Here is a 21959-nt window from a genome sequence, read left to right as displayed (position 1 = left end):
ACACAGCAGCTGATGTTTCTCCTTGGCTCACTTGGCGACAGGCAGGAGCTTTCACAGCTCAATTAATTACCATTCAGGAGGGGTTTAGAGGTCACTGGATAAAGTTATGGCTGCTAAGAGAATGCAGGGCACTCTCTGGCACAACTGTCTTACTGAGGCTTTCAGGTGCAGGCTGGAGAAGTGGCAGTGGTGTGCACTGTTCACAGCCAGGCAGTCCCCCCAAAATATGGGGTGCACTCCTATTTTCCAACACTCTGCAGCAGCAGGATGACCCCAGGGGTTCAGGCAAGAGCAGAGGTGGCAGCAGAGGCATGGTACCAGCTGCCAGAGAAGGAAAGCATCCAAGAAAGAAATGCAGTTCTAGTGCTTGACTCATCTCCCTCTTTAGGTTATGCAGCAATTTTAACTTCAGGGGGAAACGAGATCAAATGACAAGTTCCTAAAACAAAAGAGTGCTGCTGGCAGCTGGGGGATGCTATCAAATATATTTAGGGTGCTGCAGAGATACCAGCCTGCTTCCAGGCCCTTCCTTTCAGCCAGGGGAGGGCTGGTGGGACAGACTCCCACCACACTGCGCATTCCATGGCGGGCTGGCAGCCCTGAGCCCCAGCTTTGCAGGCTCCTGTCCCAGCAGGCAGGGTACAGAAGGGTCTGTGTGACAGGACAGCAGACCAGTGCTCCACACAGACACCAGGAAAGGATTCAGGGCAGAGCTGAGGCTGGAAGGAGAGGAGGAGGGTGACGAGGACTCACTTGGCTCGCAGTGCCAGCTGCCGGTCGTTGGGGCAAACCCACTGGCCCGTCCCGCTCCCGAAAATCATGTCAGCCATGGCACCAGGCTGGGCAGGAGTGGCAGGGATCACACCTGGAAGAAGCAAACATCAGCACGGAGCACAGCTGTCATTCCACCCCTGAGAAAGCACAGGGCAGCACTTGGCAGAGCCTCATTGACCACCCCAGAGGGCCACTCTTCCAGCAAACCAAAGGGAGGTGATCTGCTGGCATCTCACAGAGGGGAAGGAGACAGACTCTCACCCACAGACAGCGATAAAAACATACCATCATCCTCATAAAATGTAAGCTAATAAATATCTTGAAATACCTTGAAGGCAAGGCTGGAAGTTTAGATTTTATGGTACTCTCAAAAAAAAGCCAGACACTCTTTGTCAGTTCTGATTTTTCATTTCAAACTAGAGAAAAGCGTAGTCTGTAAGAATAATCCCTGCCTTCCCACCTCCAGAGCCCCAATGCTGCAGTTCTGACAGAAAAAGCCATGCTAAAAGGACATAAAGAAGCTACAGTTGCCTTTTTCTTTTTTACCTCTTAATGGGGTAACAAACAAAAACCCACGCTACAATCAGCATGAATAGTGGCAAGTCATTTAGTTCATTAAAACTGCCTCCATAATAGCCTGATATTTATAACTACAGCCTACAACAGCAGCTTGTTTGCATTCTCTGATGCTGAAGACAGCACCTCTTGCAGCAGATCTCCTGCTGTGGCTCCTGTCCCCGGCACGGTCACACCAGTGATTCCTCGTGTTTAGTGACAGTTTCACTGAACTGATCGGTAAAGGCAGCAAGAGCCAACCTCCCTGTGCTCATGGGAGAAACATTCCCAAAGAAACTCTGCAGCTAAGCACTTGTGAGTCCTACCACGGCAGCCTGGGTGAACGGAAAGCACCAGGGGACCGGCACAGCCAAAAGATTTCAGTGGATGCACAACTAGACTTGATGTACCAAGCTTTTAACCAGCTGGCTTTGGTCTCCGGCAGAGCGAGTGTCTCACAAGCCCTAATGCATAAATTTCCAGGTATTAATACTCACCTTCCCCAGAACAGACACTTGCCAGCTTTGAAACCATACCTGCTGGGCAGAGATAACGTGTTTAATGCTGGCAAACAGAAATAAGATACAATGGCAGGAAGGTGCATCCCCTGCCAACTGTGCCGTAGTTCCCGAGCAAACACTTGCTCCAGTCTCAACCCACAGCACAGTTACCAAGCAGTGCCTGTGGGTCAGTGCTGCACCTACCCTTGCTATCTGCTGCTGACACACAGAGCTCTCTGCATGGAGATGCACAGGGGCATCTACAGGCTGATGGCCTTGGCCCTGTTACACAGGCACACACACAGCTTGTGCACATCCATCCCTCCCCCTCCCTGTGCTGAGCTTACATGTGCCACACATGCCACGCTCACCCCCAGCACAGAAACACTAACCTGTGTCAGAGAACTGACAGCTCCCTCTTGCCAAACCCCACGGCAGCCCTGAGAGCCAAACCAGTTACTAACAGTGAACCAGTTCTTTCTTCTCTGACCATCTGATTTTTGGAAAGAGTCCGAAAACTGAGTGATTTCAACAGGCAGGAGAAAAGAGGGAAAATTCCACATGGAGCACAGATTTCTTTCAGAGCAAAGGGACAGATCTATAAAAAGGGTGAGGGCTCAACACAACTCAAACTGTACAAGTGCAACCCGAACTGTGCAACTGCGCAAAGTGAAGCATGGAGGAGATAGGAAGCTGCAGGAAAGAGGGTTGAGACAGGAAGGACAGACAGAAGTGTCACTTTCACTTTTTTAAACCTTTACTACATTAGTTAAGGTGATCACTTTTGAAAGTGAAGAAATCCTTGAACCCTGGCACCTTCAATTTACCAAGTGCTTTCCCCGCTCTGCTCAGCGCTACACATGCTGTGCGTTTGCATTTCCATTTGGTCCCAGAACACCTCGTGCTCTTTTCATCTTCTCCACGATCTCAAGCGAGGAGAGAACACCTTCCCCACACACATCCCCCAGCAGCTCACACACAGGGGAGCAATCAAGCATGAGCAGCAAAAGAATACAGCAGCTCCCGCCCCCGGGGCAGGGTTAGAAGAACAGAGAAGCTACAATTTCACACAGAATGGCTGACCTGGGATTTTCCAGAGATTTTCTAAGCCTGTGATGTGTGGTTACAGGATTATATGCACATGTAGCCCCCCACACATATGCATATATTAAATTACTCTTCAGCTGCACCACGTATTCCTCCCTCCCACTCGGGCACACCTGAGGAATAGCACAGCCCACACTCTGCGTCCACTGGCGAGGCTCAGTGCACACACCGTGAGCGGCACTCGGTGCCTCTGGGATGGATGTTTAGCATAAAAGCTGGAGCTGGAGACGAGCCCCACATCACAGCCAGGGCAGGGGAGTTTGCTTTGCCAGCAGCTGAGCTTTCAGGGCGGAAAGCTGTGCTGAAAACATCTGCCCCTCCTCAGCAGAGCTTTATCTGCTCTAACAGAGCTGAAGGCGAGTCAGAACAGAGCACATCAGCTGAGCATTTTTCTCAGGAGAGACCTAAATGCATTCTCCAGCCTCACAGCACAGTGAGCTTTGCTCAGCGTGACTGAACAAAAACAAGCAATGTCATGCTCTTTTGCCTCTTGTTACTCAGCATACGCTTTCTGTTCTCCACCATTCCCTGAGCACCATCTGCAAAGAGAGGAGGAATAAAAAGCATTGCCTGAAGAGCCATCATATCCCAAAACAGTCTTCAGGGAGATTATTCCCTGAAATATTTACAGGAGTATTTTCTTCTGGTGGCATCAGGATGTGCTGTTTCCTCTCATCTAAGCTGGCTCTGCAGTTGGCTTTGCACCTCGGCCTCTGAAAAAAAGCCTGGTGGGGAGTGACACAACTATCTCAGAGAAGGAAACAAGAATGGGACACAGTCTGCTGGGGCAGAAGCAGGACTGGAGGGAAAGGACTATCTCTCATGGGCATGGGAATGATGCCAGAGGAGTGGTTTCCATCATCTGGAAGGGATGAAGCATCCTCCCTCTTATCTCTGTACAGGACAAGAAGTACAGTGGAATCAGAAACACCAAGATAGCAAAACCACAGCAGCCTGGGGAGTCCTTTCCATGGGCTGTGGGGAAATATCCCTCTCTTGCAGTCTCTTGCACTCTCTCTCAAAAATACTCCACTTAGCACTTACCTCACCCAGCCATCCCCTCCCTGTCCTCCTCTCAACAGACTTAAGGAAGGGTAGAAGCAGCCAGTGAGAGAGCAAGAGAAATCCACAGCTCCTGGCCCACCTGCCAGGACACTGCCTACAGAACAAAGGGGTGGCACAAGCACTTAGTGTTACAGAAAGAAAACTTCCCAGTCCAAGATTCTGCTTTTTACTTGAATTCAGAATTAAAAGGGAGCTCTTACCAATATTATGACCTGCTTTAAAAGCACTCCACCTGTTTGTTCCTTTCCTATGATGGAGGAAGTCATGTGAAACAAAACCTCATTAAATCTGAGTCCACCTGGCTGCCCTGGGCACAGAAGCACAGGGGAGCTCTGCATGGAAGGAGTTCTGCCCTGCACTGAGCCAACCCTTCACGTGGAGCCTGGAGCATCCTGGAGGATGCAAAACCCAGCACATCTCTGCCTGCAGCTCTGCTTCTGCTCTCCCCACGATAAGACTTGTGCTCTTCAGCCAGAGAACAGGGCATCTGAGAACATGACTTCAGTCTGGGAGGGAAAAGTCTTCCAGTGAGGTCTGAGCAAAGGGAACGAGGGCAGGCAGACACAGCCCTTTGAACTGATGCTCTTCAAAGAATTTCAGGCTCTCCTGCGAAAGAAGACCATTTTCCTCAGCAAAACAGCAACGTGAACATCATGTATCTTTACCTCAGTGACAGAACACAGTCACAGCAGGTCATGCCAAAGGTACAGTGAGCACAGTACCTGCTATCTGACCACTTCCAAGAGCAGAGGCTTCAAGAAGAGTGTAAGAGTAGAGCACAACACAGCAATACTTATCCAGAATACCCTCTCAGCCTCCAGAGATTCCTGGATCATGCACTCTGTGAGCCAGGTTGCAGCTCTGTATTTAACACCCCTAACGTTTTTCTATCCCAAATTTATCAGCTTGCTTTTTCAGCTCGTGTACTTTTAGCACCATCTCGCTACACCAAGTCCCTTCCCTGCTCCTCCACCTCGAACACATTTTGACTTTACCTTGACTACACCAAAGTTAAAACTGGAGGGTCCTGTCGACATTGAGGCAGTCGCTGCAGCAGAAACACCTCCCCACACAGCGACAGCACAGCCTGCCCCAGCCCTCCTGCAGCTGGGCTGATTACAGGTGCCCACGAAGCATTAATTCCTCAGAGCCCTGCAAATACAAAAATATCCTACCCAGGCCCGTGAAGAGCTCTCCAGTCAGCTTTCATTTGCCTGCTTATTTCAGCTGAGCAGCGCGTGTCTGTATTAATTTGTTTGCATAGGAAATTAATTAGGCAATTTTTTTTTAAATACTTCATTTAAAAAAAATCAAAATTAAACAGTTGGCCAGGGACAAGTCCCCAGTTCCCAAGGCGTGCTGTGCCGGTGTAATTAACCCGCCTGCTTCCAGGGCGTCACCTCCCCCAGGACTCCCAGTTTGCATCAGGTACCTGCTGGGCTGTTTTTCCTTTTAGCGGCTGCTCCCTCAAAGAAGCAGTGTAATTACTCTCTGCTCTGCTCACCAGACCCCATTATCCCCGGGAAACCTTAGCAACTAAGTGAGTGTTTGCTCGTGTTGCTATGACAGAGGATAAATGACTGGCGGAGATTGATAAGGTTAACCCAGCCCCTGCCTCCCGCCCACCGGCCCGTCCCTTTTCCTCCCAGACACCGGGGAGACAAGGGCGAGCAGGCAGGGAAAGGCCATTTACTCCAGACGCAAGTCTTCCCCTCATGATTTAAAGATCCCAGTGCCACGGTTGTATTTCAAAGCACACGGCTGTTTTGAAGCGACAGAATAACCCTCGGGGCTGTCGAAACGTGGCAGAAGACACGCACTTGACTTTGAAGATCTGGCCAAGTCTCAGAGCCAGAGCAGGGCAGTAACTGTGGCTGTACAAGTGCTGGCTGAATCAGGGCTTTATAGAAGTTTTTCTCACACACAACCCGCTTTGAACTGCCCGTTCACACTTACATCTAGCAGTTTGTCAGCCCCTTCAGTGGCACAGGAGCCTTCTGTAAGCATCAATAAAATGCTATAAAATGATTTTAATAAGGGCTAAGCAGGCAGGAAGCACAAGAGTGGAGCCAGGTGATCCCCATCATCTCCTGCTCCCCTCTCTCAGGCAGGGAGACACCCAGGCACAGGGGCACAGCTGAGGAACAGCCTTTTGTCACTCCTTACAAGTCCTCACAGCAGCACAAACCCTCAGCAGCCGAGGGAGAGCCAAGAGACACAAAGAATCCAACACGATCAGACTTGACTCGCAGCTCTGTGGCTTGGGCCAAAACACAATGTCCAAATAAACACCACAAAGCCTTGGCAAGCTTTGGGACAACAACTTAAGAACCCAATCAGACAGACTTTTTCCAGTCTGTCTCACCATGAAAGCTCAATCTAAGCAGCATCAGCGCCAGCAAAACAGGCAGAACCTCATTCAAAGCCTCATTCAGTCAATTCTGGTTGGCCCAGACCAAATTAAACACCAACTGGCTGCAGCACACAGCAACTGAGAGGTGTCGTTATCACATAAGGCCAAGCTGGCAAAGGAGCAAGTAAGGATGAGGTTTGAGAGGAAAACAAAGAATGTTTCCATACACCAGAGCTGCTTCCCAATCCTGGCAGCAGTGACAAGAAGCCTAACTGCTTTTAGGATGGAGCTTATAAAGAGTTTATAAAATACAATGCCCTGGAGGTCCCTGCCAGTCCTACAAGTGGGAAGATAAAATCAACTCTACAGGAAAGCCAACATACACTACCAACAACCCTTTATTAATGAGAGGCACTTGTTAGTGTGGCTACTTGATATATGGTAAGCTATAAAAAAACCGTTTCTTGCCCAAGAAAATCAGTCTTCAGCGCCCCAGCACCCTATGATGCTGGGGAGAAAAGCCAGCACTGTTCCACCTGCCAAGGTGTATCTTTATTTATCAGACTTTGGACTTATTTCCTCCTGATCCCCAGCCAGGCAGGTGCGTTATGCAAAGTGAATAATTCATGAAGACAGCAGGCTCTTTCTGACAACCTGCTGGGGCAGGTTGATCTGGTGTAGGCCTGGGAGAAGCAAATTAGCATCTAAATGGCCAATTAGAGAAACTCATTTCACTATTCTGATATGCTAAAAAGCTCAGGAGGCCTTAGCTGAGGGTTGGCGTGTGCAATCCGCACCTCCCAGCCTCCAGAGAAGCATCAGGTTTCTTAGAAAAAATTGGACACAGTAGGGAACCACTGGCCCGTGTTTGTCAAGGAATCCCTTGCAGAAGAACCACATGCCAGCCTGTTCCACAGGTAACCTCAAGTGAAGCAGGAAAAGCACAGCTCAGGGCCAGTGGAGGAACTCTGCTGAGCAGCCTGACCCCAGACCTTGCCAAAAACTCCCTGTCCAGCACAGCTCTGAGCCACAGGCCTGCCAACACATGTGGAGGATGAAATAGCCTTTCTCAGCATCCTTAAGGTACAGTACTGGTTTTAGGCATCCTAGGAAGCTTTTGAACAACACAAGCACGGCCACTTCAAAGACCTTTATCACCCTTTGTTGGTACAAGCAAAAAGAAAAGTCATGGACTTTGACCAGGCCCTGGAGAGTACCTGACTCAACCTGAAGCAAACCAAAAACTCTGAGGTGGGCACATACAACAGCACCACCACCCTGTGCCAGAGTGCCTAAGAACCACAGCAGTCCATCCTGCATCAGGTGCACGTGGCTGTCCCCGACACGCGGGAGCCCAACAGACCTGGCTGATAATTTTTTCCATGGAGCACGTCGCTTTCAGCCTCCCACTTCGGGCTTGTTTCCCTCCAGACCTTTGCCACTTACAGTCAGTCCCCTTCAGGGGGCTGAATTCCACCTGAATTCACAGAACGGCTGGGGTGGGAGGGGACCTCTGGAGATCACCCAACCTCCGGAGCAGGCTGCACAGGGCACATCCAGGCGATCAGCTCACTCCGCTGTTCCTCCTCTCACAGAGACTTTCCCACCTGTAGAGCGCCGGCTCTGAGTGCCCAGGCCCCTCCTCAAAGCTCCCCGGTCCCAGCCCACCCGAACCCACGGGCACGGCCCTTTCCTTGGTGTGACACGTACCTGGCAGCCGGTAGGGACCGAGCCCTGAAACTCTGCTCAAACTCCGCCCGGAGCGCCCGTGAGGCCCCGGCAGAGCCGCGCCCAGCCGAGCCGAGCCTAAACTAAGCTAAGCTAAAGTAAGCTCAGCTGAGCCGAGCCGCCCCGCCCGGTCCCCGGCGCGGCTCCCCCCGCGCACCCACCTGAGCTCGGGCCTCGGTCGCGGCCGCTCCGCGGAGCCGCCGCTGCCCCGGCGGGACGAGGCGGAAACGGAGCGAACCCGGAGCGCTCCCGCACCGCCCCCGCCCGCCCCCCGCGCGTCCCCTGGCGGCCACCGACCGGCCCCGACGGGGGCTGCGGGCACGGATGGATGTGTGTGTGTGCTGGGAGCGGCCGGAGGGGATGCGGGCAGCGCCAGAGGCGCGCCGGGAGCACGGACAGATGTGCGGCTGGGTCCGGCCGGAGGGGGTTCAGGCACAGCCAGATGTGCGCCGGGACCTGTGCGGGGCCCCGGGCACCGCCGGAGGTGCGCCGGGAGAGGAGCGGGGGTGCAGGCACAGATGTGTGTGTGCTGGGAGCGGCCGGAGGGGATGTGGGCACAGCCAGATGTGCATTGGGAGTGGGGATGTGGGCACACCAGCTGTGCACCGGGACCTGTGTGGGGCTCTGGGCACCTCCAGATGTGCGCCGAGAAGGGGCGGCGGGGATACAGGCACAGCCAGATGTGCGCTGGGAGAGGCTGGAGGGGTTGTGGGCACAGCCAGATTTGTGCTGGGAGCAGAGCAGGGCAGCGGGCACTGCCACATGTGTGTCCCATAACACCCACGGGGAAAAAAGCACCAAACTATAAACAAGGAAAGGCCGTACCAAAACAAACCCGAAGAAACCCCAAACAAGGAATTCTCCAAAACAATACCAAGAAACCCCACCCTCAAAACAGAAACAAGTGAAACAACCTCCAACCAAACAAAAAATCCAACCAACCAAAACCTCCAAACACAAACCTACCCAAACAAAACAAACCTTCTAAAAACCATAAAACCCTAACAAAAACCCCCAAACTCAAAACCTCGAAGTTAAACAAACAAACAAACAAACAAACCCCAAACCTTAAGAAACAAACAAACAAATCACAGAAAAATGGAAGCTCAGTACAAAAATTAACTTTTCAGGGGTAAGAAAAAAATGTTCAAACCAAGAACAAAAGGTGACCTGCCAAGTCAGCCCCAGGACAGCCATAGAGAGCTTGGAATTTTAAAACTGAAGGGTCCAAATCTGCTGAGTGATCCCAATAAGATTTGCTGGTAACAGCAGCAAAATTTGGTCTTGTGAAGAGACAACCTGGGATCATGTAGTGAGTCAACAGAAAGTCACAGGAACACAATTAGTCCTTTGCACAAGCCCGAGAACACAGAAATTCAGGCTCATTACTGTCTAAATGTCCAGTGGATGCTGTAAGTAAATTTGCCATGTGACAGGAGGAAAAGAGGAAGGAAGAGAAAATAAATCCTTAGCCTGTGTTTTCACTCTCTGTTCAGAGCCTGCTCTTGAGAAATCTGCAGGCCCTACAAGCCCCATCGTTTCCAGACATCCACCAGACCTCAGGGGAAGCTGAGGGACCCTCAGTCACCTTTCACTTAAATGGAATTCAAGTCTGAGCATATATTTTACTTTTTGGTTTAGGCAACTGTTGAAAAATACATCAGAGGAAGCGGTTTGCGTGAACACAGAGCCTGGATTTCTGTGGAAGAAAGCACTTGACGATGACATTTCACACCAGGGTAGTTCCTCCACAGTCAATAATATAAATAAATTAAACACACGGTTCAGCCAACTTCAGGAAAAAGATAAATTACCTTATTTAACCACCTGTACTGGCAGGGAAATGACACATCTCAGAGCCTGCATCCCTTCTGCTGCTGAATTTGCTCGTCAGGATCCTCACAGAACCACAGATTCTTCAGAGTCTGACTGCAAGGCTGGGCCCTGGTAACTGGAGTCAGAAAGAATAAATATGACATTGCATTAAAAAATATTTAAAGGCTAAATACAAGTTTGATCTTTCATAGCACAAAGTCAATTTTTAATATACTCATTTCTCAGCACTTCCAATTCCACCCGAAGGACCCTTCAAAACCACTCTTTTATCGATGATGAGTTTCACTGAATTATTCACCAGATCTCAGCTGCCTGAGGTTTTAAATGTGACAAGGACAGTAACAGAGAACAACCTTCTCCCCCTCCTCCTGCAGGCCTCCCAGTGCTGCTGACAGGGGCACCGTGGGTGCCCTGAGCTGATCCCATCTTCTCTCAGCACACACTGGCACACCAGGAACAGCCTCCTGTGTCACCCTCGGACCGGCACATCCTTCCAAAGATGGAAAATTAAAAAAAATCACCTTTTCTGGAGAGTTGCTAAACTCGTGGGTGTGAAGTTGTCCCTCAGAAGAACTGCAGGTGTTTAAAAGCAGCCCTACTGTACACCAAAAGGATCCAAAGTGTAACAATCCTGGAAATTATTCCCAGTTTGGACACTGGGCTCATAAGCAGGGTCTGGGCTCCCATTCTCTGCCATGTCAGAACTAAGATGTCCTGCTGAGCTGATTCCCACAGCTTGGCTGTAATCTCTGGTTTATCACAGGGTACTTCAGGTGGGGGCTCTCATCCTCTATTAAGCATTTGCACATGGGTTCCAGGTGGACAATTAGCATTTTAATACTCAAATAATATTAATTATGAGCTATTTTAAACACACAGAGGAACCAAAGGCCAAACTGGCCCTCTGCTTATCTCCGAATGACCATTTTCCAGGGACACGGGCTGACAACTGGGGAGGATCTGCCTCAGCCAGGGCTGTTTGGCACTGCTTCCCCATCCCCCTGACTGCTCCAGCTCAGTCTAGCTGCTTCACAGTTCACAGCAAGAAGGCCAGGGATTTTCTCCAAGCTGTTACTCTGATTGCAATCCTCTGATTCAATTTGTATTCGCCCATCTAATTACCATTCCTTAATAAAAATGTCAATGATTCTGTCCCTAATCTGAACCAAAAAAATCTTGTCTGTGAGGCACACCTGCTCAAGGATACAAGACAAAGCAAGCGTTGAAAGAATACTGATGCTTCATAGCAAATTAGGTTGCTTATTTTGACCTGTTTTAAAGAATAATTCCAAATTCTGATCACATTTCCCTTGCAAGGGCAAGGCTCAGGTGTAATTCCCCTTTCCTTGTTCGTGTTAAGCCTACAGCATCCACAGTACCACTTCACAAGACTTCCTCTAGTAGCCCAAGTGGTAAGTCTATACATGGCTTCCATGCCTCTGTGGCACAGGAACATGATGCACATTTGGGAATAAACTGGTTCCATGGGGAAATCTAGAGGAATTTCTCAGTGTAGTTGCATTTGAAGTCGAAAAGTGCACCAAGATTTGCCTGGGGGTGATGCCCTTTCAGAACAACATTATCTGCTGCCAGGGGCACCTCACAACCCAGCATCCTCCCGGCCTCCTGCAGCAGCAGAAAGGGCAGGTTAACCAGGAGAACATCGTTCCTATCCATCCTGCTATTCCAGTGAGGAGCTGTCAGAATGTTTTCTTTGTGTGTAGCTCAGCCACTCCCACCGGGCTCTAATTTTGGCTGGCAAGTCAGGTTTTATCATAATAAAATTAATGACAACCCCCACTTGTCATTAACAACAAGTAATCCCCTTCCCTCAGCTGTTCTCCAAAAATATCCCACTCACTTCTCAGTCTGGATGAATTATTTACATCCCATCACTGCCGTTGTCGTTTTCCTTGTCTTTTGCCCTGTGTCACCATCCCTTTTATCCACATGCAGGCTTTGGGGGACCTTCTGGCTGCAGTACAGCATCAGCAACAACCATCAGTGAGAACCCCTGCTGCTGATGCCATGGAATCAGACCATTAGCGACAGTCGGAGCGGGATCAGCCATGGGAGCAGCCTGTGGGAGCCTGATTCCATCATAACCTGTCCGAATGCAACCGCCAGCGCCTGCCAAGCTTCACGTCTAAATAGATGAGAAGGAGAGAAGGGAAGAGGCAGGGAGGGCAAGAAAACACCCAAAGAGGATTAAACCACGTATTATTCCCAGGGAGAGAATGACAAATAAGAGGAGCGTTGCTTCAGCAGCGGTTCCTGGAGCTCCCGTGGTTTTCGTCCGGGTTCACCTCTGAAGGAGATGTGCTCCCTCACTGTGAGGGTGTTGCAGCACTTCCCACCACCACACACAGCAAGGGCAGGAGGCCTGAGGGTGCACCAGCCCCAAAAACCTCGGGAGAGCTGTTGCTGCCTCAGGAACTGGTTCTCATGTACCCGGCAGTAGGAGAGGTGAAGGGAAAAGGTGAGGTGGAAGGGAAAGGTGTGGGAAGGAGGTGGAGGAAGAAGGCACTGAGGTAGGGGGAAGATGGAAGGGCAGAACCTGAGGAGAGGTGGAGGGGGAGGGCACTGAGGGGAAGGAAGATGGAGAGGGGTCACAGACAGGCCGTGCCAGGGCTACGGACCTCCCTTCCCCTGCTGCATTCCAGGCTTGATGTCAGCTCTGGGAGGCCATGCCAGGGTGGCTGCAGGTCCCTGTGGGCAGGAGAGTGGTGTGGGCAGGCAGTGGAGGGCAAGGGGCTGCCCAGGACCCCCTCCACCACCCGGGGCTGGCACGAAGCCACCATGGAGAAAAAAGCCACCACAAGGAAGCACCACCACCACCACCATGAGGGCAGGTGAGCTGGAGAGAAAAAAAACAGCCCTTCCCAGGAAACCACAGATGGTTCTTTAAAACCTTTTACTGAACCCGTAGCCCGTTCATACACATAGTTTCACATGTAGCTACAAATCTATAAAAAAATACTGAGTGCGTGTAACTACACCGCATAAGCAGTAGGAGGCATAAGGCATCTGTCAGGAAGTAGGAAATTTCATAAACTGCCTGAGATTTGGGATGCTGTAAATATTTAGTGGTTTTCTTTTGGTGAGCTACACTATATTTGTTTAAATATTCACCGTTCCAGGGGCGTGAGTCACGGCCCTGCTCTAAGTTCCCATCAGTGGGGGTGAGTGGTTGTTAAAACTACAGAGAGGGGAGGCTAATTTCCATGTAATTCCTTCCATGTTAAGGAATACTTCCATTCACTTCCAGTATCTTAGTACAAAAGGTGCCTGAGAGTTTCCAGAAATTGTACTATTAAAAAAAAAATATAAATCACATGGCTTGCTGCATTAATGGATAACAGCTTAAAAAAATCCCCAACAACTAAGAATCAATTTCCTGCCTAAATAGAGTCAGGCAAGCCCAGTGAACTTGATGCCATTGCAGAAGTGCTATTAATGCATTAACAGCCTCCATAAATACATTTTACAGGTGTGAGAATCGCTAAGTTAGCCAATTGGAAAAATATATATTTCCCACTTAAAATAAGATTTTTGGGCCATTAATATTTTCCTGTAGATTTGGTTTCTTATTAATGGCCACATGAAGGCACAGCAAGCAGTTTTCTCATCATTCTTTTTATGAAATAAGCAGGAGAGCCTCAGAGGCACTGCTTACAGTTTTGCTAACAGCATTTATCACTTTAACAGATAAAAAAAGCAGAAAGCAGCGGGCCCACTCCCCTCCAGTGCTTAAAATCCCAAGTCCCAGGAGGAACCCTGACTCAGCCCAAGGTACTGCAGAGGAGAATCAGGGAGATGCAGAAATAACAAAGGTCGTGGCATCAACTTCCACCATTTTGGATTCTAGTCAAGCAGAGGAAGGTCTTTCAGCTCAGCTTAGTGAAAGCCTTTGATGGGAGGGGATTCCTGAGGATCCCGAAGCAGAGGAGGAAAGGCTGAGTGTCTGTGAGGTGAACAGAAGGAAATGGTAGGAGTTGTGTATCCACCCTGCTGAGCCCTGCCCAGCTGCCAGGCATTCCCCATCGCTCCATCCCAGCCATCACACAGCAGGTACGGAAGATTGCTGCAGTTATTCTCCGGAAAAGTGAGTGTGAACTGGTCCTGAACGAGCTGGCACAGCCTCTGAGCTGCACCAGTGGTGCCACCCAAAAATCTCAATGCCTCCAGTAGCTTCGTACTGACCACTCACTGTCTACATCATTTATATTGTAGAAACAAACCAACCTGTTCGTTAAAATAGGGGTGCAACTCAGATTGCTCCCAGCAATTAAAAGTGCTCCTTTCCACGCTGCCTGCTTGTCCTGGAGTATCTCTAGTTACTGCTGTTAGTTTATTTCAAAATAATACTCACTGCATTACACTTGGGCTTTCCAGGTATTCCCATTGTTTCCAGGTATTCCCGTTGTCCATTGCTGGTTTGTGGGCAGCTGAGGGACCAGACACCTTGTCTGGAGGCTGAAATGATTTGCAGGCACATGGACTTACCTTACTCAAGACTGAGCAAGCTGCAAAGTCGGGATGGGAATCCAGCCCTCTCCTCCTGGCTTGTGATCCAGTTGTTAGATGCAGTGTTCCACTTTTTAATAAAAATTCATTGTATCAGACCCTCAGATGCGATGTTGTGGAGAAGCACAACAGATGCACAAGAAAAATGGAGCACATCCATAACAGGGTTATCCTTGGCATATCTAGGTAGCAACTAGAAGCCCATTTGGACAATATGAATTAAAAATAATTCCAGCAGTCAGCTGCCTTCTGCCTTTTACTTCCCTACTTCAAATTCTCATAGTAAAGGAACTTTCATACAGAGTGTTATGACAATACTCGAGGAAAACAGCCCAGGCCACGCTAAGGAAAGTATTTGGAAGTTAGGTGACACATGTGAAAGGAGAGAAAGTTTCCCTGAAACCCCCCTGAAAGACACCGTTGCGATTTTAAAAAGTTTCTTCTTAATGGCTCTTCCAATAGACTCTTTTATACAGAATTGATGTTTATATTTGGCTTTTCCCCCGTTTAATACTTTAAGCACTGCAGGATACCCTGCACAGCCTTTCGCAGGAGCAGCGGCTTCACAGCTCCCCAGATTCCAATAATGTCATTACGTGCAACTCTGGAGCTTTTCGCAAGCAGATAACCAGATGAACAATAAAAAGTAAGCAAAAAAATCCCATTAGGAATTAATTAACTGATGTTCAATTGCATCCGCTCCTGCCCTGCCGGAGTCACTAACAAAATCAGCACGCCTGCAAATTCAGAAAGGTTGGAAGAACAGATTAAGCATCCAGAAAAACACCACGGCGTTTCTCTCAACACAATAGTTTATAACCCTCTATTTTGTTTTTGTAAAGTTTAATGCGCAACACATTTCAGTCTTATTTTTATGCTGTGTTTATTAATGTAGCATTTGAGCATCGACATTTTGGAAATAAATTCCCGCCCGGTTAAATACGTGTTATATTTGAAAGGGATTAGTTCTTCACTTATAGGATATGCTGAAATCCATACCAGAAACTCTTTAAAAATAAAACTGTACCAGATGAACGGCTCAAACACGTACTGGAGAGGATTTTCAGCTGTCTTCAAAGCACTTAATCAGTGTCTTGCTAAACTGACAAAGCCACAACATTTGGCATTGGTTTGGGGTTTTTTTTAATATAGAGAGTTTTATATAGGAAACACCCTCCCAGAATATGTAAACAACAGTAACACATGACAGAAGAGAAAGGAGGGGAGCTGGGATTGGCAAGACATATTATGTATTTATTTCTAAGTAACTACCACAATAAACACTGAAAAGCTTTGAATGAAAAATAGAGACTTCCCCACAGGATGGTTTTCAGATCATTTATTACCAATGAAGTAAAAGACAAATTGAAAGTCAGAAGGAGGGGGTGAGAAACATCACAGACATCAGAACACTTGCACAGAGCTAATCAGAGCTTTGCAAATGTTGGAACATAAATAATTTAAAAGGTATCTCTACCAATTAAAATATGTTTAAGAGGTACATATTTAAGTTTGCTTGCTTTATAAAAATCAGGTGCTTTATAGCCTAAGGGTCCTTTTGTTTCTAGCTAGGGACAACTAATGATTACAACTTAAAACCACCTCCTCTTAGACCTCCTGCAAATGAATTCACTGGAAGAGCGTTGTCAGAGCAATTCAGGGTCCACGTCCTTCCAGTGTCCCGTGTCCAACCAGATGTTTCTGGAGCAAGGTACAAGGAACAGCAAAGCAACGGTGCAACAGCTTTCCCACAGGGGATTCTGTCCGTTGGAAACCCCGCAAGCTCCGGGGTGAGTTGTGTCTTCCGTTGCACCACAAATACGTCTTGGGGCAACATTTAGGGGGGAATTGCAACATGAACTTAAGACACATCTCCTCCATATTGTAGTCTGAAACCAACGTGTTTAATAACAACATCGTGCTGCTCTTAACTCCGGAGCGCTGCCTACCTGACTGTGTCCTCTGTCCTCCTGGAGCTGGTTTGGGATCTCAGAGGCAAGTACCAAAGGTTAAGGATGTTCTGTTCTGAGCTAATAAATAAGTAAAAAACCATGACAACAACAACAACAACAAAAAAAACCAACCCAAACCATACAAACTGAAGGCTTCCTTCCTGCTGCATTCTTCTTCTCCCAAATCGTTTCTGTTCCCTGGATTGCACTTCCACACCACTCATCGCACTTGCACAAACGCGCGTTAAGTACAGCTCAAGAACAGGCTCCCGAGGTTTAACTCACCACTGACAAAACTCACCCTTGGGGCCATGCACTACCCAAGCCCTCCTTAAAAGCAGCTCCAGGACTGGTGTTGCACCACACAGTGACCCACACCTCCGAGGAGTTTTGGAACACGTGGAAAAGCTGTGCCCAGCTAAGACAAGCCGACCAGGTGTTTCCGGGCGACTGCTCCCCATGTAACCCGTGCCCCCAAAAGCAGATGCTCTCCACACTACACTGCGCTCCATCAGTACAGGGAAAAAAAATCTGGGAGAAGAAGGAAACCCCTCCGTCTTATTTCCATCAAAGCACACGATAAACTAACGTACACAACATCCAGACAGACCTTCATGGTGCCTGAAGCTATTCCCTTTGGTCCCCAAATCAGCATGCACTTGGGACTGGAGGGGTTATTCGGCACCTACAGACAGGCTACCCCACTCCAGTGACATCCCGGATACCAAAGTCCAGCGAGGACACAGAGAAGCTCAGCGGGGAAGCAGAGCTACAGCCCTGGATTTCGCTACGCGCTAAAAACCTGCCCGTCCTTTGCTGCCATCGACCTCCTCACAACCTCCGCCACGACAGCGTCTCACACCTCATCCCAGCACCTCCTTTGCCGTTCTAGGTCCCTGTGTAAACATTATCTGAAACTTGCCTGGTTAGAGCTCCCTCAGAGCAGACAGTTCCATGTCGGTAAAAACAAGGCACTTGCGGTTTTTCCGCCTCCGCACTGTCAAGGCCCGACTCTCCAACAACACGGGGATGATTTTTGGCCTGGATCATTTTAATCTTTGGTACAAGTCCTGCTACGCTCACACAAATGTGTGTTGCATGGACCACTGCGCTGCTGAAGTTGTAAGAACAGAGGATACCTCACGCTGTTCATCCAAAGAATTGGAATTGCCCGAATTTGCCTGAAGCTGCAAAAGCAGTTTATCTCCTACGCTACTCAGAATTCCTCTTCTTTCCAATTTACGCCTTCAACCAAGACATGAATGCCACATGATAGCGCTTTTGTAACCTATTAAATTCAGAATTCCGGATTTTTCTGTTAGCTTTTTCCAGGAATTTCCAGGAGATGGTCCTTCTAGAGAAAGCACTCTCGGGATCTAAACTGAAATGACTGACAGCTCTGGCTATCTGCAACCAAATGACCGGGTAGATTCTCTGCAAGAGAGTGAACTGCCCTTATTTTTGCGCATCACCCCAAAGCATCAAATGGGGCACAAATTCTGCCAGGCACTATTCCACGTTCTTTCTTACCTGTCAGCTTTTCCTCTGGTAAAATACCTCCCGTTATTTTCACCTTATTACTGCACTGCGGGGAAGGGGAGGGAACTCACGGCTTTGGAGGCGAAGAAACAAGTCCCTTACTAAGTTATGTTCCCACAAGAAAACTGCGTTTCGGGCCGCTCTGATGCTTAAAGCAGGAATTTAGAGCTGGGAAGGAGGGTCTGTACCCGCTTTAGCTTAGTGGAGTTAGCACAGTACGTTAGGTGGGGCCGGGATGGATCAGAGCAAGGGAGGAGGCCGGCAGTCAGCAACCATCCAGGACGCAGTCGTTCCCGAGGCACTCCGAGGTTTCCAGCTCTATGCTGGACAGGAACCGCCGCGTGGTCTTGCGGCAGTTGTAATCCAGCGTGGTGGTGTACACAGTCTTGGCGTGCTTCGGGTAGATGATGGTGGTGCTGGTGAAGCGCCGGGGCTTGTTGCGGGGCTCGAAGTGCACCTCTGACTTGTAGCTGCGCCACGTGCAGTTGGGGACGCAGATCACCGTCTGGCTGCAGGAGGACACGCTCAAGCCCACGGGCATGTAGACGTCGTCGATGAAGTGCTTCTCCGAGTCGTATCTGACGGAGGACGTGTACCTGAAACACGAGAGGCACGTGTGTGAGCTCGGCTCTGCAGCAGCAGGGTGTGTTTTCTGCAGCACGGCACCAGGGTGGCTCCTCAGCCCTGAACCTGCCACACCACGCAAGAAACGCCTGCTGGTGTCTTACTCACACTTTTGCCTTACGTTAGCAGCACACCCAGAACTGTCACTGTTCAGCCCAGCTGCCAGCACTGACAAACGCCTTCTCAATCCTTGGGTACATCATTTTAACCCTGAGCCCTGTGAACCTACAAACCTCCTTCAGATTCCTAAACCCAGGGGCCTAGATCCACATTTAGGCTTTGCACATAAACATCCTGACTCCTCGGAGTGCCAAGTCCATGGAAGCACACGTTATCTTCTCAGTTTTGCTTTGCCAGGAATCACGTGGGAGTTCTTTGCTATCACTCCCAGCACGGGGCACTCTCTGAAGACAAACTTGTGAAGATTCAACTGACAGGAAAATACTTCACTTTGCACACCAATCTCTGCTGGTGAGAAAATCCCCTGTGCCTGGACTGCAACAGAAAGTTTTCATCTCCTTCACACTGTGACAACTCTGTGTTGGCTTTTTCACAGTGCTAACTGCCTCCAGTTCCAGCCACGGCACAGGCTCCTTCCCCACACCAGGACATAATTCTTCCTACCCTCCCCTGCATTAGGCTTCCGTTTGATTTTATCAGCCTACCTCTGCTTGCACAGTCATCAACTGGGAGCCTTCATTTCTCATTACTGCAAATCATGATGTTCAAAGGAATAATTCGCAGGCTGTGAAGCGATGCAGTGCATTAAAAAAAATAATTATGCACTCCTCTGAATATTACCTTTCCTTTTATTTCACACAACCAGCCACAGCTGTTAAGATAGAAAGTGCTTATTATCAAACCATGAGGTTACAAGAGCAAAATTCCTTTCCTCTAATAAAACAGTCCTAGAAAGAACTTTGAAGCTCTTCCCTCATGATTACCTTCTGGTTAATCAGTTGAAAGGCAACTTTGGAGCAGTGCAAGGAAATCAAAGCAGGAAAATAAAATACAAGAAAGTCTTCCTGGAAAAAAAAAAACCAAACCCAACCATATGGGTGGGATTAAAAGAGGCTGAACACTCCTTCAGCCTGTACAAATGTCCAGGTCCAGGAATGTACAGCTGCGGTGAACAATAGCTCTGCAAATAAATTAACTTGACTCACAGGCACTGATAAGGCCTAACTGCTCCTTTACTGTGCTATCTCCTGTAACTCCTTCAAAATGAGATGACTGTAACACAGTATTTACCTTATTTCCTTTGGTGGTAAAGGGTCAAACTCAACTCCTTCGCCAAAGGATAAGGGACACAATCTTGGAGGGCAGCTGGAGAGAACAGGGCTGGGGGAGAACACGGAATTCTGCAAAAAATGCAAGAGTTTTATGTTACAATTCAGTGTATTCTCAATAAAAGACATTTATTTATCCCTTGGTATTGAGGTTCACATTTATATGCAGGAGGATCTGCTAGTCCAAGAGGTGCCTACAGGTGCATCCCACAGGCCTGAGTCCACACTGGTCTACAGCACCCAAGAGATGGCAAGGGGCATGTTTGAAGGCAAGGTCCTAACTCTGGGAGCTTAATTCAGAGGAGCCACTCTGGGAAACAGGAGAGGAGTACAACCCCTCAGCGCAGCGTAGCTTCTGCAGCATGAACTATGGTCTGTTCCCCGCATGAGCCCACGCTCAGTTTATAGCTAACATTGCACGGGTGTATGAGAGCTCCCTCCTTGCCGGATTCATCCGATACACCCACGGACAGACTGCGGCAGGAAACCATCGCAGAGCATCTCCCGTGAGCAACCTCCTCCTTTCGCAGCTACGCCCTGGCTCCTATTTGAAGGCATTAAACCCAACCTAATTCACACACAGCATGTGGGGAAGGATTAACTCATTCCCACTGAGCGGTGATTCATGGACTTTCCCTGTGCTCCTCTCCTGGACACCCAGAGCCATGAGCTGACACCGGCCCGGCAACGTCCCACAGCCCAAAGTGACCCCAAAGGGAAGGAACCCAATGGGCTTGTGCTTTTGAAGCCACCTCTGCACATGTGCTTACTAACGAGGGGCAAGGGGGCTGTGAGCATCTCTGGTTCAACACACAATTCTCCTATGGCCTTTTCCAATCTCACAGCAGCACCCCTGTAGAAAAGGGATTTTCCCTCTAAATCTGCAGTTTCCAAAGTACTTGTAACAACAGCTCAGCGTTCACATCCAAAACCCATTTGGTAAAAAACCAGCACATATCTATCTGATACTATTAACTGAAACCAAAGTTTATACACAAACTTCCTACTCTGGGTCACTGTGGAACAACGGGAGTTCACTTTCCGCAGGGATTTTCAAAGACATATTGCAAACCTGTCCCAACCCCGACCTGGGGCAGGAGGGACAGGGATTCCCATGCACCAAGAACCAACCCCAGAGCGGGACGCATTGTAAAAGGGATCCCTGACGCGACCCCGATTCCGGGCGGGATCCCTCCCGGTGCAAGTCTCTTAAGGGATACAAAAGCGGCCGGAGAGGCCGGTGAAAAGGAGGGAAACCAGGGGCGGTTATTCCCAACCCATTCCCACGCCGACCCGCCGGTAACCCCCGCGGGTTTCCACCCCCCTTTTCCCACGGGATGCTGCGGGGCCCGGAGCGCGGGGTCCCGGGCGGTGCATCCCGGCGGGGTGCGAGGGGCAGCGGCTCCTCCGCTCCCCGGGGGCGCGGGGCCCGGCACCTGCCCGCGGCCCCGGCGGGAGGGTCCGGCGGCCCCGGGACACAGCGAGGGGCGGCCGGGCCGGTACTCACCGCGGCGGAGGGCGCGGGCGGGTCGGGCTCCGGCAGCCCGTTGGCGGCGGCGCGGTCGGGGCTGCCCGAGGAGAGGAGCCAGGGCGGGGGCGCGGGCCCGGGGCTGGGGGGCAGCCCGGAGTCGGGGCTGTCGAGCCCGGAGTCGCCCCGCTTCCTCATGTCCGGGAGGTCGGGCACCTCCCGCAGGCTGAGCCGCCCCACCATGGCGGAGCCGCCGGTCCCTGCCCCGGCCCGGCCCCTGCCCGCCGGTCCCGCCGCTCCGCTCCCTGCGCCGGCTGCGCCCGGGCGGCGGCGGCGGGCGGGGCGGCCGCGGGGCCGGGGCGGGGACACGGCAGGGGCGGGGCGGGCCCCGGCCCGGATCCCACCGGTGTCCCCGCGTCCCACCGGTGCCCCCGTCCCACCGGTGTACCGGGTTCTCCCTGTGCTCCCGCTTCCCCTCGTCCTCCAGGTTGGCCCCCCTGTCCTCCCAGTTCTACCGGTCTTCCCGGGGCCCCCGTTCTCCTCGTGCTCCCCTGTCTTCCCAGTGTCCCTGCCCTCCCGGTGCCTCCATCCCCGTGCCCCGTCCTGCATCCCTGCCCCATCGCTCCGTCCCCAGCCGTGTGG

General features: G+C 50.2%; 2 protein-coding genes across 3 annotated transcripts in view; both read right to left on the bottom strand.

The window, feature by feature from the left end:
* RPH3AL (rabphilin 3A-like (without C2 domains)) overlaps window positions 1–8328 on the bottom strand; it is a 39795-nt gene extending 31467 nt beyond the window's left edge. The window contains exons 1-2 of the mRNA XM_017821705.1: window positions 8244–8328; window positions 754–865 (exon numbers count right to left, since the gene is read on the bottom strand). Of these exons, the coding sequence (XP_017677194.1) occupies window positions 754–830 (77 nt within the window). The 5' untranslated portion in view covers window positions 831–865; window positions 8244–8328. The remainder of the gene's footprint in view (window positions 1–753; window positions 866–8243) is intronic.
* A 7441-nt stretch (window positions 8329–15769) lies between these two features.
* RFLNB (refilin B) lies at window positions 15770–21560 on the bottom strand. Of its 2 annotated transcripts, none has more exons than XM_017821734.1 (3): window positions 21319–21560; window positions 19812–19886; window positions 15770–18532 (listed from the first exon to the last, which is right to left on the bottom strand). In XM_017821734.1, exons 1-3 carry the CDS (start codon window positions 21558–21560, stop codon window positions 18202–18204), a joined length of 648 nt encoding a protein of 215 aa, XP_017677223.1. In that variant the 3' UTR covers window positions 15770–18201. The 2 variants fall into 2 exon arrangements, with proteins under 2 accessions (XP_017677223.1, XP_017677222.1); XM_017821733.1 differs by having other exon boundaries at window positions 19812–19921; window positions 21357–21560.
* Between the last annotated feature and the right edge of the window lie 399 nt (window positions 21561–21959).

Source organism: Lepidothrix coronata, unplaced genomic scaffold (assembly GCF_001604755.1).
Source record: "Lepidothrix coronata isolate B3197 unplaced genomic scaffold, Lepidothrix_coronata-1.0 Scaffold91, whole genome shotgun sequence".
Taxonomy (NCBI): domain Eukaryota; kingdom Metazoa; phylum Chordata; class Aves; order Passeriformes; family Pipridae; genus Lepidothrix; species Lepidothrix coronata.
The sequence above is the reverse complement of the archived record's forward strand: the minus strand, read 5'-3'. Positions and strand labels throughout refer to the sequence as shown.